Source organism: Lacerta agilis, chromosome 3 (genome assembly GCF_009819535.1).
Source record: "Lacerta agilis isolate rLacAgi1 chromosome 3, rLacAgi1.pri, whole genome shotgun sequence".
NCBI classification, from domain to species: domain Eukaryota; kingdom Metazoa; phylum Chordata; class Lepidosauria; order Squamata; family Lacertidae; genus Lacerta; species Lacerta agilis.
The window spans coordinates 2,472,354-2,485,354 of NC_046314.1; the positions used below are offsets into that span (position 1 = coordinate 2,472,354).

At 42.6% G+C, this 13,001-nt stretch overlaps 1 protein-coding gene across 6 annotated transcripts in view; it reads left to right on the forward strand.

Annotated features, from left to right (window-relative positions):
• The window catches only part of WDPCP (WD repeat containing planar cell polarity effector), a 129,307-nt gene that overhangs the window by 51,457 nt on the left and 64,849 nt on the right, over window positions 1–13,001 (forward strand). For all 6 annotated transcript variants that reach the window (XR_004426355.1, XM_033145612.1, XM_033145610.1 and 3 more), the window contains one exon: window positions 8,755–8,818. Coding sequence is in view for 5 of the 6 variants with exons in the window: in XM_033145612.1 (XP_033001503.1) it covers window positions 8,755–8,818 (64 nt within the window). In the remaining variant the exon portion in view is untranslated. The remainder of the gene's footprint in view (window positions 1–8,754; window positions 8,819–13,001) is intronic.

The following is a 13,001-nucleotide window of genomic DNA, read 5'->3' on the forward strand; positions in this document are numbered from 1 at the left end:
ATTATATGTGATTTAGTGCATGTAAAATGGACATCCTATGAAGTTGCCTTTAAATTGTTCCCAGCATCAACTATTGTCACATTGTAATCTATTCATCTCCAGTCACACTGATTTTTATCCATTTTTCTCTATACTACTGTAATATATATAGTAAAGTGCATGGTGCCATACAGAAAATTCCTTAATCCATAGGAACACCATTTTAATGGCTCATTCCATACTGACTGTCACAGGAACTCGTTCAAAACCATGTGTGCTCCTTGGTCAGTTCATGTGAGAAATGCAGAAACAGAATTTGGAGGTTGCAACAACAATAAATCTTTTCATCAATAAACCAGCTTTAATTCCTTTCAAAGCCTTATATCCTAGAAGAGGGGGGCTCTACAGAGGACTCCTTCTTCCCTGCCCACTTTTGAAACATTGCATGTCCCCCCACCCCATGAATGTCTTGCTTATGTTAAAGGAAAAATGAATGCGGCCGCTTTGACTGTCTTACTTATGCAAAGATGACAAGCAGGCAGTATTCTACTCAATTGCTTAGCAAGAAGAAAAACTGCTGCTGCTGCTGCTGCTGCTGCTGCTGCTGCTGCTGCTGCTGCTGCTGCTTGCAGTTTTCTGGCCAAAAAACCACAAGGGACCTTGGGATGATTGGCAAAGCCTTCCACATTTTGCACTTTTTCTACTTCATTCAAATACTGTAACCATTTCTCACTTGCTTTTAGTTGTATAGTACTTCTATTGTACTGATACTCTTAGACTTTATTTCAGTGTGCTTTCACAATCCCGTCAGTTCATTTAGTTATTTGCACTATGCCATTGTCACGCTGTTTGCCAGTGTTCTAAAGGCGGGACATACACATACATTGTATTGTAGTGGTTGCTTTACACCCTAAAGGGTGTGTGCACACACACCACTAATTCAGACCAAGACTGAAAGCCTTGTGTTGTGTCTTTAGAATCTCAGAAAGCAGTGTGATGGTAATCCAGTACACACTCCTTTAATCTTTGCAAATAACATAGAAAAGAAACATATTTCATTATCTGGCAATAATAGCAATAACAACAAATTCCACAGATGCTGGCTTCAATTAATATTGGGCAGTCCTTATGTCCAGATAGGTATAGAGGCGACTGAGAGGAGATACAATAGCCATCTTCAGATATCTCAAGCCTGTCACAGGGAAGATGGAGGAAGCTTGTTTTCTCCTCTTCTGGAGGGCAGGACCCAAAGCAATTACACCAAGGTACAGTGGTACCTCTGGTTACGTACTTAATTTGTTCCGGAGATCCTTTCTTAACCTGAAACTGTTCTTAACCTGAAGCATCACTTTAGCTAATGGTACCTCCCGCTGCCGCTGCGCCGCCAGAGCACAATTTCTGTTCTTATCCTGAAGCAAAGTTCTTAACCTGAAGCATTATTTCTGGGTTAGCGGAGTCTGTAAGCTGAAGTGTATGTAACCCGAGGTACCACTGTACAAGAAAAGAGATTCTGACGAAACGTCAAGAAGATCTTTTTGACAGTGACAGTAAGAGCTGTTTGACAGTGGAACGGACTGCCTTGGGAGGTTGTGGCCTCTCCTTCCTTGGAGGTTTTTAAGGAGAAGTTGGGTGTCCATTTGTTATGGATGCTTTAGTTGAGATTTCCTGTATTGCAGGGGGTTGGACTACAATTCTGTGATTCTATGAGATTGAGGATAATAGACTATACACCTGACCACATAAAGGGCAGTGAGATCTTCAGAGCACTGAGTAGTAGATTGTGGGTGCTCATCTTTCTTTATTTGTGTAAGGGCTCACATTTAGTTTCCACACCACATAAATAATCATTCTAAAACAAAGTTTGTATGAGAAATAATTTTTGATCAGAAAGAAGACTTCACAGGCCATTTCACATATCTAGACCACTCATCCTCTGGGCACAAGTAAAGGTAAAGGGACCCCTGACCATCAGGTCCAGTCGTTTCCAACCCTGGGGTTGCGGCACTCATCTCGCTTTACTGGCCGAGGGAGCTGGCGTTTGTCCTCAGACAGCTTCCGGGTCATGTGGCCAGCATGACTAAGCCGCTTCTGGCAAACCAGAGCAGCGCACGGAAACGCCGTTTACTTTCCCGCCGGAGCGGACCCTATTTATCTACTTGCACTTTGATGTGCTTTCGAACTGCTAGGTGGGCAGGAGCTGGGACTGAGCAATGGGAGCTCACCCCGTGGCAGGGATTCGAACCGCCGACCTTCTGATCAGCAAGCCCTGGACTCTGTGGTTTACCCACAGCGCCACCTGGGTCCCTTGGTAGGCACAAGTAGCCTGTGTCAATTGAACAGAACCAATGGAGCTCACTGTTGGTAATATAGCGGTTGTATAGGAGGGGGTGGACTACGGAAACGCCGTTTACTTTCCCGCCGGAGCGGACCCTATTTATCTACTTGCACTTTGATGTGCTTTCGAACTGCTAGGTGGGCAGGAGCTGGGACTGAGCAATGGGAGCTCACCCCGTGGCAGGGATTCGAACCGCCGACCTTCTGATCAGCAAGCCCTGGACTCTGTGGTTTACCCACAGCGCCACCTGGGTCCCTTGGTAGGCACAAGTAGCCTGTGTCAATTGAACAGAACCAATGGAGCTCACTGTTGGTAATATAGCGGTTGTATAGGAGGGGGTGGACTGTACCTTAAGTGCTTATAGCTGATTATGCACACTTCAGAAATATTCAAATGTTAATTTAATTGAAATTTAGGGGGTATATCTTTGTGTACTATCTGATGACAGTACCATGGCTTGGTCTGTGGTAAATATTAAACCCTGCAAAGTGAATTGAATTATGTTCAATAGAATATCTGCTATTGCTCAGTCAGTGAAATATGTAGTGACATTCTACTTGGAGCTGATTTTGCTCTATTTGTATAGGAATTTACTGTAATTAACTACAAAATACACCACTATTTATTTATTTATTTTTTTAAAAAATAGGGCTCTAAATCTCTTGAAATGCTTTTTCAAATTCGTTGTCTTTTTTGGGGGGTCATTCCTTTTATCAGAGGAAGCAGTCTATTTTCAAATACTTTTTGATCTCTTGCATTTCTTCTAAATGGAATTGATATTCCATCATAATATATATTCCCTGTTACTGAACCATTCTCCCTTTTTAGTTATCTTGAGTTTAAAAGTAAATATTACACAGTGTAGGTAGCTTTGTTTTTCATTTTGTAAAACCAGACTATTGTTTCTGTTCCAAAAATTGCTGATAGGAGAATTTACGAGGAAATTGTTTCTTATGAATAATTAGTTCTTAAGAAATGGGCAGGTTGCCTAGAAAATGAATGAAAGAGTAAACTATTAAATTGAAATATTAAATGAAATAACTGAATTAAAAGTCATCATGTAAGCCCTAAAGCAAATGCTTGGTAACTGTAGTTGATTTAACTTATTTTCATCAACCGTTCTTATGCTTAAATACAATTGTTTGATGTTAAGTAAATGCTCCAACGATATTCCAAATACTTAAAAATTTGCATATGCATTTCAGAATTTGAACAAATTAAAACTTAATTTCTGTTGGATTCAATTACATGCAAATTGTTTCCAACATTCATTACTCTCATTGTCTTCCTTTGGAAGGATTTTAAATGCTCATTTACATATCACACATCATCCTTCACTGGACTTCTTGGTGAAGCAGGTTCTAAGACTTCTTCATTTACAAGGAAAGGTTTATAAATTAAAATTGTGGCACAGATGATTTTCTAAACATTGTGCATTCTTACTGAAAATGAGAGGGGGGGTGTAGCAGTACTCCTTTTATCAGTTCAGCACCAGGAATACGCTTACATGGTCAATGAGCATGTCTAAGACTGCTTGTTGGTTATAAATAACTAAAAATATTTTCTACTGCCAGCATATTCTCCCTCCCCACAAAAAAATCACGTACATATAAGAAGGGTAGTAAGACCCACCACCACCCAATAAGTATTAGATTGTTTTTGTTCTGTACATCTTTGCTTCTTCATAGGACATGGTTCTGAAATGTTCAGCATGTTTAAACTGTTTTTATTATATTGTATTTTTAAATCATAACCTGCCCTGGGACCTTAGATGAAGGGCGAGTTAGAATTCTTACTACTACCAATACTATTACTTACAACAACTACCACCACCAACAGCTGCAGAGGCTTTTTGATCTCTTTTCCTACCTTAGCCTTCCCAAGCCTCAAAGCTTGGGGGGTGTCCTGTAGCATTTCATGTCCTCTTTAGAACCATGCCACAATATTTATAAACGAGGAATGTGACCTCAATAACAGGAGATTTCACAAGATTATCAATATTTTCTCAAGCAATTTAAATCTCTATTTAATTTATCTGAATATGCATATGTACTGTATAAGAGAACGTGGATGTGAATACTTTTAGATCTAAATTTACTGTTAAGGTGGACCCTTTGTCCCTTTCTTGGTGTGCCAACATCAGTTTGATAAACTCAGGTTTGTGGGCAATGCTAAACTCTAGCTTTTGCTCATAGATCATTCTTTGTCGATTTTGATGACTAGCAGAATATACTGAATTTTCAATGAACTTTACATACCAGCTCCAGATTTAGGGCAGTGTGGGTAGTTCTCTGCACAGGCTGTCGAGACAAGGGGCCACAAAATAAACATAATAATAAAACCTATTATTTATAGTGGTACCGTATTTTTTGCTCCATAAGATGCAATGCATGGTCCCTGGAGCCAAATTGCCTAGGAGCCAAAAGCAGATCGTGCTCTTTTTTTTTACAAAGAGAGGAGGGGGTGTTGAAAGGAAGCTGCTGAACAGCTGTTCAGCAAGTGATCAGGAGAGAGATAAGGCTCCCTTTCCAGCCCTGCCCCCTTGCCCAGGCCTCCATTGTTGAATGCAGAGGGAGGCTGTTCGTTTCCCCAGCGACATGTGACTGGCTGATTAGATTATCTGTCTGGAAACTGTAGAAATGGCTGTAGGATTAGAAGCTGCAGAAGTGTAAGTTGAACCCCATAAAAACGGGGCTTTTCCTCTTTGAAAAAGATGCTGCACCACTTTCAGCTGATCCTCAAAAAAACAGGGCTTTTCCCTTTGCAAAAAAAGCTGCACCACTTTCAGCTGATCCTCAAAAAAACCCAGGGCTTTCCCCCCTTTCCTCCTCTAAAAACTAGGTGTGTCTTATGTTCAGGTGCATCTTATGGAGCGAAAAATAAGGTGCATACTCAAAGTTAGGCCCTGGTCAGACTGGCGATTGATTTGCTGCAGCTGTGATGTTGCCCACTTGAGACCATGCGCAGAACGGCAGACAAGAGGTAGGAGGGCATGAAAATAAGAAATATTGGGGGGGCACCAAACGTTGTCCTTGTTCAGGGTATCATATTACCAAAGTCCACCCCTGCATACACTCAGTAATCCTTACAACCTGAGTTATTATTTTTATAGCATTTTATTATTATAAAACAAACAAATGAAAGAACAAAACAGATACAGTTACAACCTGTATTTAGCTCCAAATTGCAGATTAGGAACAGTGGTTTCGGGGAGAATGGCTACTTTAAGGCCATGTAGTGAGTTCATGGTAAAGGTTAGATTTGTCCTGGGGTGGGATGGGGGGGTTTCCTGACTCAAATGCTTAAATGCTGTGCAGCACCAGGTTATGGCATGGTAAATAAAGTCCACTGTTGATGGCAATGTTAGTGTGTGTTGAATACAGAATATGCACAATCCCTGACCATTGTACACATTTAGAGGCCAGGTTGGAGAATATGCACAAATTTACAGTATAAACAAGTGATTGTACATATTACCCAATGCTCCTTCATTGGCAGTGTATGAGATCCTAAACCTTCCAGTATCACCTGGATACTGTAAGCCTGTTTGTGATGTTTATTTCTGCACGTTCTCCTTGATGACCAGTGAATGTGCACAATGGTAGGATCCAAGCACATTTTGTACTCCAACACATGTATGCAGTTTTGTGCATGCACATTTCCCTATATTTATTCCTAATATCTTGAGTGTCCCTGTGCATCATGGCTGGCTCTAGCATCTATGGCACCCATAGATCTATGAGGAGCCCTCTGAACTGAGCACCAGTCTTATTCTCATCATTCACTGGTGGTTCTCTCCAGGGCCGTCTCAAAGGGATCGTGCGCCCTGGCGCGACGATCCCTCGGCGCCCCCGGTGGGCCGCCTCTCCGCCCACCTCCCTCCCGCGCTGGCCGCCCCTCGGGAGGGGGGGGTGGGCGAGCGGGGGATGGGGGCGTGGCGCTGCAAGCCGGCCACCCTCCGGCGCCCCAGCTGGAGCGCTGGGAAGGGCGCGCAAAGCCCCACGCTGCTCCAGCGCCACGTCCATCATCCCCCGAGGGGCGGCCAGCGCGGGAGTGAGGTGGGCGAGCGGGGGATGAGGGGCGTGGCGCTGCAAGCCGGCCACCCTCCGGAGCCCCAGCTGGAGCGCTGGGAAGGGCGCGCAAAGCCCCGCGCTGCTCCAACCCCACGTCCATCATCCCCCGAGGGGCGGCCAGCGCGGGAGGGAGGCGGGCGAGCGGGGGATGAGGGGCGTGGCGCTGGAGCGGCGCGGAGCTTTGCGCGCCCTTCCCAGCACTCCAGCTGGGGCTCCGGAGGGTGGCCGGCTTGCAGCGCCACGCCCCTCATCCCCCACTCGCCCACCTCACTCCCGCGCTGGCCGCCCCTCGGGGGATGATGGACGTGGCGCTGGAGCAGCGCGGGGCTTTGCGCGCCCTTCCCAGCGCTCCAGCTGGGGCTCCGGAGGGTGGCCGGCTTGCAGTGCCAGGCCCCTCATCCCCCGCCCCATAGGGGCGGGGGCAGGTTGGGGAGGGGGCGCCCGGTATGCCGGCGGGCTCGCGGGGGCGCCCCTGGGGGGCCTGGCGCCCTGGTGCACCGCGCCACCTGCCCCTATGAATGAGACGGCTCTGGTTCTCTCTGTGCCTGATAGTTGGACATAATTCCTTTGGCGCTCCAGATGTTGGTGAAATGCAACTCCCATCAGCCCCAGAATGCATCAGGAATGATGGGAATACTAGCTCAGCAACATCTGGAGAGACAGAATTTTCCCACGTGTCCTGTATTTCAGTGCGAGTGTGCCACTCATATACCAGTAATTCATGTTTGGGCATGATTTCAAACCATCCATCTCTAGATCTCCCAGCATTTGAAAAATTGACAGGGAAGTTAGATTAAAGATTGTAGAAGTGAACAAGCAAAACACACTCAGTACAGAACAGGTAGGTTTCTTGCCTGGGGTGGCTAAAATTTATTGTTCAGGGGGGCACCAAAACTTGGAACAAGCTCTGCTTCTGCCCACCACATAACTTAAGAGACCATGTATATACTTGCAACTTGATTGATTTCAATGGTGTTCATAAATAAGTATTGCTTGATTGAGTCCTGTTTACTTCATATTTAAAATCTCTCGACCTATAAATTGTAATGTTAACAGCCAAAAGCTACAAAATATACAGACAGAAAGTGATACTTTTTCAGTGTTATTACTCAGTGCACTATCAGACAGACGAGAGCTCTAATCTTGAAGGTCATATATCTGTTGGCTATCACTTTTACCAAAAGAAGTATTCCTTATCTCTCTTTTCGAAGAGACATATGGGTTCATGATTGTTTGAGGTACTTTGAATTGTATTTGTAAATTATAGAGGGGCATTCAGACTTGTTTCACAATCACAACCACCTAGGAAAAACAAATAATGGGTTTAGCAACATAGTCCAACAAACATGTAGATATGGATGTTGATATGGAATATGAAAGAAATAATGGCTGGGCCACAAAGAGCTCAATGGGCTAAACATCAACATCTTGACCTCACTATTTATTTATTAAAATGTAATTTTTAATGTATAATAAACATGCTTACCAAATCAGGCCTATTCTTAAGGAGGTTACACAGAGAGGTGGTGCTTGAAGAATTACCGTATTTTTCGCTCCATAAGACACACTTTTTCCCTGCTAAGAAGTAAGGGGAAATATCTGTGCATCTTATGGAGTGAGTGGTGGTCCCTGGAGCTGAATTGCCCAGGGGCCAAAAGAGGATCATGCTTTTTATTTTGCAAAGAGAAAAGGGGGTGTTGAAAGGACCCCGCTCAGCAGCTGATCAGCAAGAGATCGGGAGAGAGATAAGAGTCCTGGCTCCCTTTCAGCCGCGCCCTCCATTGTTGAATGTGCTGCAGAGGGAGGTTGTTTGTTTCCCCAGCAACATGTGACTGGCTGAGTAGATTATCCGTCTGGAAAGTGTAGAAAAGGCTCCCTTTCCTTTAGAAGCTGCAGAAATGTGAGTTTAACCCCATAAAAATGGGGCTTTTCCTCTTTGCTCTTCCCCCTTTGCAAAAGGAGCTTTGCTTTTCCCCCTTTGCAAAAAAAGCTGCAAAACTTTTAGCTGATCCTCAAAAAACCAGGGCTTTTCCCTTTGCAAAAAAAGCTGCAAAACTTTTAGCTGATCCTCAAAAAAACCAGGGCTTTTCCCTTTGCAAAAAAGCTGCAAAACTTTTAGCTGATCCTCAAAAAACCAGGGCTTTTCCCTTTGCAAAAAAGCTGCAAAACTTTTAGCTGATGCTAAAAAAACAACAGGGCTTTTAGAGGAGGAAAACCAGAAAAAATATTTTTGTCTTGTTTCCTCCTCTAAAAACGAGGTGCGCCCTATGGAGCAAAAAATACGGTAAGCTGAGCTGTCAGATTACTTTACACTTGTTGTAGCCATGAACTTCAATTTGTCCTTTTTGTTTTCTCCTTGTGCTGTAGGCATCAAAGATTTGAAAAGGCCTTTCTGCTTGCTGTTGATATTGGTGCCCGTGACTTATTTATGGTAAGATTCCTGAAGTATTATTATGAACTATTATTCTTCAGCCATGAGATGATTTATGCCAGTTTAGGTGCGCAATATAAAGGCTCCAAGTAATTAACTATCTTAGCTAATTTTATGAGTTGACTCAGAGGTGGGTAAGTATCAAGGTTATCACATGCTATTGATAGGTTCTAGGCTCAAGCAATAAGGAGCCTTTCACAACATCACACTATTATTACACTGTGTGCTGATGGTATGAATGGGCTCTTGCTGTCTAAACTTGCAACTCTCCTAATTGCCAGACAACCACCAGCACCTTCACTTATGGTTGATTTGATCTTTGAGCTCTGTCTGTTCTTCTTTTGGTCACACCCACACACCCACACCCACACCCACACACACCCTCTGCAACAGAACTATCTGCCAGCAAAGTTACAAGGTTCAGCAGTGCCAAATGTTTTGCCTGCCCAGTCACCTTGGATGAGAGAGACCGTTCGCCAGGTCCAAGAGGGCTCTTCTGCTTTTATGTTCACATTTTAGGTCTCTGTAGAAAGTGACATAGAATGCTTGCTTCTCCTGAACTTTGAGAAGTCAAAGCTGAAAATGAGTGTTATATTTCAGCACTCCTATCCTTCCACCAAGAGCAAAATCGACCAGTTCTTAAAAGGATCTGTGTGCAAGTTCTGTGGGAAGCTCTTTTCTTGTAAGATCTTGCACCACAATATGACAGTGAGGTCCAGTGGACAAAGGCAGTCGTGCTTTCTCAGTCTCCCAGCATGTTCCAGCATATTTCTTTGTTTTTGAAGAAAAACAATAGGGGGGAAAGCTTTTGAGAGTTGCATTTGCTCAACTCTTTGAATAATGAAGACATTCTGTTTAAGTTAAGCTTTGACACTAGCTGTTAATATCATTTATCCTATTAAGCTACTTGCCCTGCTAGTTTGATCTTAATATTTAAATTCTGTGTTAAATTGTACAATTACATTCTTCTTTTATGGGTTATGAAAATTCCTTTTTAATTATACGAAAAGAAATTGCATGAACCTTTTAATGCTTTCTAATGTGCAGCTCTAATCATCTAGCTTATTCCATCTAATTAGAAAGATGTGTGTACTGTGATAAACTTTCCTAACTAAGCATGCTTCAAAAGAATATATTCAAAACGTACTTCTGACAAAGTAATTATATATGTTGTATTTATTTATATTTAAATTCCCTTGCTTTCCTCTTTATACTTCTTAAATTTCATTTCCCCCCTTCACTGTTGCCATGTAAGTATCTTCACTAAGGCAGTGGTTGCCAACCTTTTTAGGCTACTGGGCTCATTTTGAATTTTCAGAACGCATAGCATATCACAACATTACAGAGACAGTCTGACAACCTTTTGCTTACCCATGGGAAGTCAGCTATATCCTGCTGATCCTGATTGTGGAGATAACACAATATTGGTTCTACACACACACACACACACACACAGACACTTACTGTCTTATAGCAACAAGGAGCAGTACCAGGAAAAATGTACAAAAGTGTCCACACCACATTCACTCATTTCTAATTGCTTAGAAGGCATCTGCCCTCTAACCTTCTTTCTTTCTTTTTTAATGAAAGCAGAGGATTCCTCAATGAAAGTTTTTTGGGACACTCACAGGCACTGGGTTGGTGACCCCTCCACTATGGAAATACAGATATTTCAGATGGTTTCTTCAAAATGCCCGGAATCCCTTTCAATATATGAGATCTGCACTTTCCCCTCTATATACTGCTAAGCTTTGCGAACTGTGTTCTTGCCACCTGTTGTGTTGACTACACTTATGTCCTCTCTCTGTCCTTTCTTTTTGCAGCATCTCCCCATCCTCCACAAAAGGTTAACTCGCCTTACTCTTGCTGCTGACTCCCTGCCCCTCATTTTCAAGTTCTAACTTTCACAACTTTCCGTTTTTATCTTCTTGCCCCCCCCCCCTGCATAAATTCCTCTTATTGTCCCCTTTAGGCCCCCTTCTCCCTTCTCGAAATCTCTTGCCATGCTGCTGTCTATACCTGAAGTCTTTCCCTATTTGTTCAATGAGTCAGTTAGTTCTCCAGCTTTAAGTTCCTCCTCAAGGCCCCCTTCTTTACCCTGAAGTAGCAGATCCACCTTACATCATCTCATCAGGTTCTCCTCCACCACATCCCCATCTTTTTATTCATTCTGTGGCATCTCATCCCCTAGTGTGCATTACAATATGGCCTCCCTGTTGCTGTGCTATAAACATCTATATGCCTCTCCTCTTAGGCCCATTTTATCCATCTGATGTAAATTACAAGTCTTCTACTTAGGTAGATCATTTCTGTGGTTCTGTAAAACTACTAACAGGCTGTCAGTGTTAATAAGTTCGAACAGTAATAGACAGAGTTGTTGCCCTAGCACAAAAACATAGCATGAGGCATTCCAAGAGCTGTGCCAGTTGCTCATAGTTGATATACCACATATATAAGACATGTATTCTTACATCCATGTTTTCTAAAAGTTCTCAACACCCAGCAACTTCCACTAGAAGCAGCTTAGACTGCAATCCTATATCATGGGTGTAGCCAAGGGACATGTGTCAGGGGCATCTGCCCCCCATCAAGTAAATCAATAAAAATACTTAACTTACTGAGGTTCTGCCCCTCCAACATAAATCCTCTCCCCCCCAACATAAATCCTAGCTATACCCATGGCAGAACAGGTTTTGACTTTAGCTAATAGGTAGAATATGTACACTGGAAGTCAATCCTCTGGGAACTGCCCTAAAATTATGATGAAGGGCGGTAGATAAATCTCATAAATAAATAAGTCAATTGCTTATTTGCTTCTCTTCTACTCTTGATGATAAACTTAGAGCTTTAGCATCCTCATTCTTCTAAGCCATTACTTTGCCTTCTATACTCTTCCACAAAATATGCCATTGCTTTTTGCATATACCACAGTGAAGCTTGTGCTTCCTTTTGAAGCAAGGAGTCATAATTTCATTCACTATTTTGTTTTGTTTTTTCTAAACATGAATCTAAATTATTATGAAGCTGAAGTTCTCATTGATCATAGATAGATGAAATTTTACTAGGTCAGACATAAGCTCCACTTGACAGCACTTCTTGGATGGTGGGTGCATTCCCCAAGGACAGTAGGGAGTATTTCTTTCTTTCTTCTCTGGCGATCATTCATAGCTGAGTAAGATTGAATTCCATGAATATGGTCTTGACTGTGAAGGCCAATTCTGGATCCACATGCCCTTCCACAGTGGAGACATAGGTTTCTGGGCGGGAGTTGATCACGGTGAGGATTTGCCGAACGTGCCTTCCTCTTAGCTCCTTTCGTCCTGAGTTCATGCTTCTTCAAAGTCCACAACACCTTTGGTAAAGGCTGTTCTCCAATTGGAGTGCTCACAGGCCAGTGTTTCCCAGTTGTCAGTGTTTATACTACATTTTTAAAGATTTGCCTTGAGAGCATTTTTAAACCTCTTTTGTTGTCCACCAGCATTACACTTTCCATTCTTAAGTTGCTTGGAGAAAGCTGCACTCACTGAATTCAGGCAATGCTGGATTTCAGCATCAGTGTTGGCCCTTGTGGAAAGATAAATGCCTAGGTAGGAAAAATGATTGACATTTTCCAATGTTACACCATTAAGTTGGATTTGTGATGCTGCAGAGGGGTTGTTTTTGGTTTTTTGGATATTGAGCGATAGGCCAAGCTTTCCATAAGGTTCTGTGAAGATAGTTAGGATGGTTTGGAGGTCATCTTATGAGTGTGCACATACTATGTTGTCATCAGCATATTGAAGCTCTATGACAGAGGTTATGGTAACCTTATTCTTTGCTTAATCTTATTCTTAATCTTATTGCTTAATCTTATTCTTTGCTTTCAGCCTACTCAAATTGAAGAGCTTACCATCTGTTCAATGTATGATTTCTGCTCCAGTGAGGAGTTTTCTTTCGACAATGTGTAGGTTCATGATGATTAAAATAATAAATAGAGTTGGGACAATAATGCATTGGGAAGTATTATTTTGACCAGGAAATATACACAATTTCCTAGATTATGTGCATATTTTCCATGAGACGTGGTGAATCTGCACTGTGGCTTGTTGTTATGCATATTAGCTGTGCAATTCACTTTCCCCTATCATATATTTATTATTGTAATAAGTGTTGTACAACCTTTTTTAAAAGCTTCTTTGGGTCA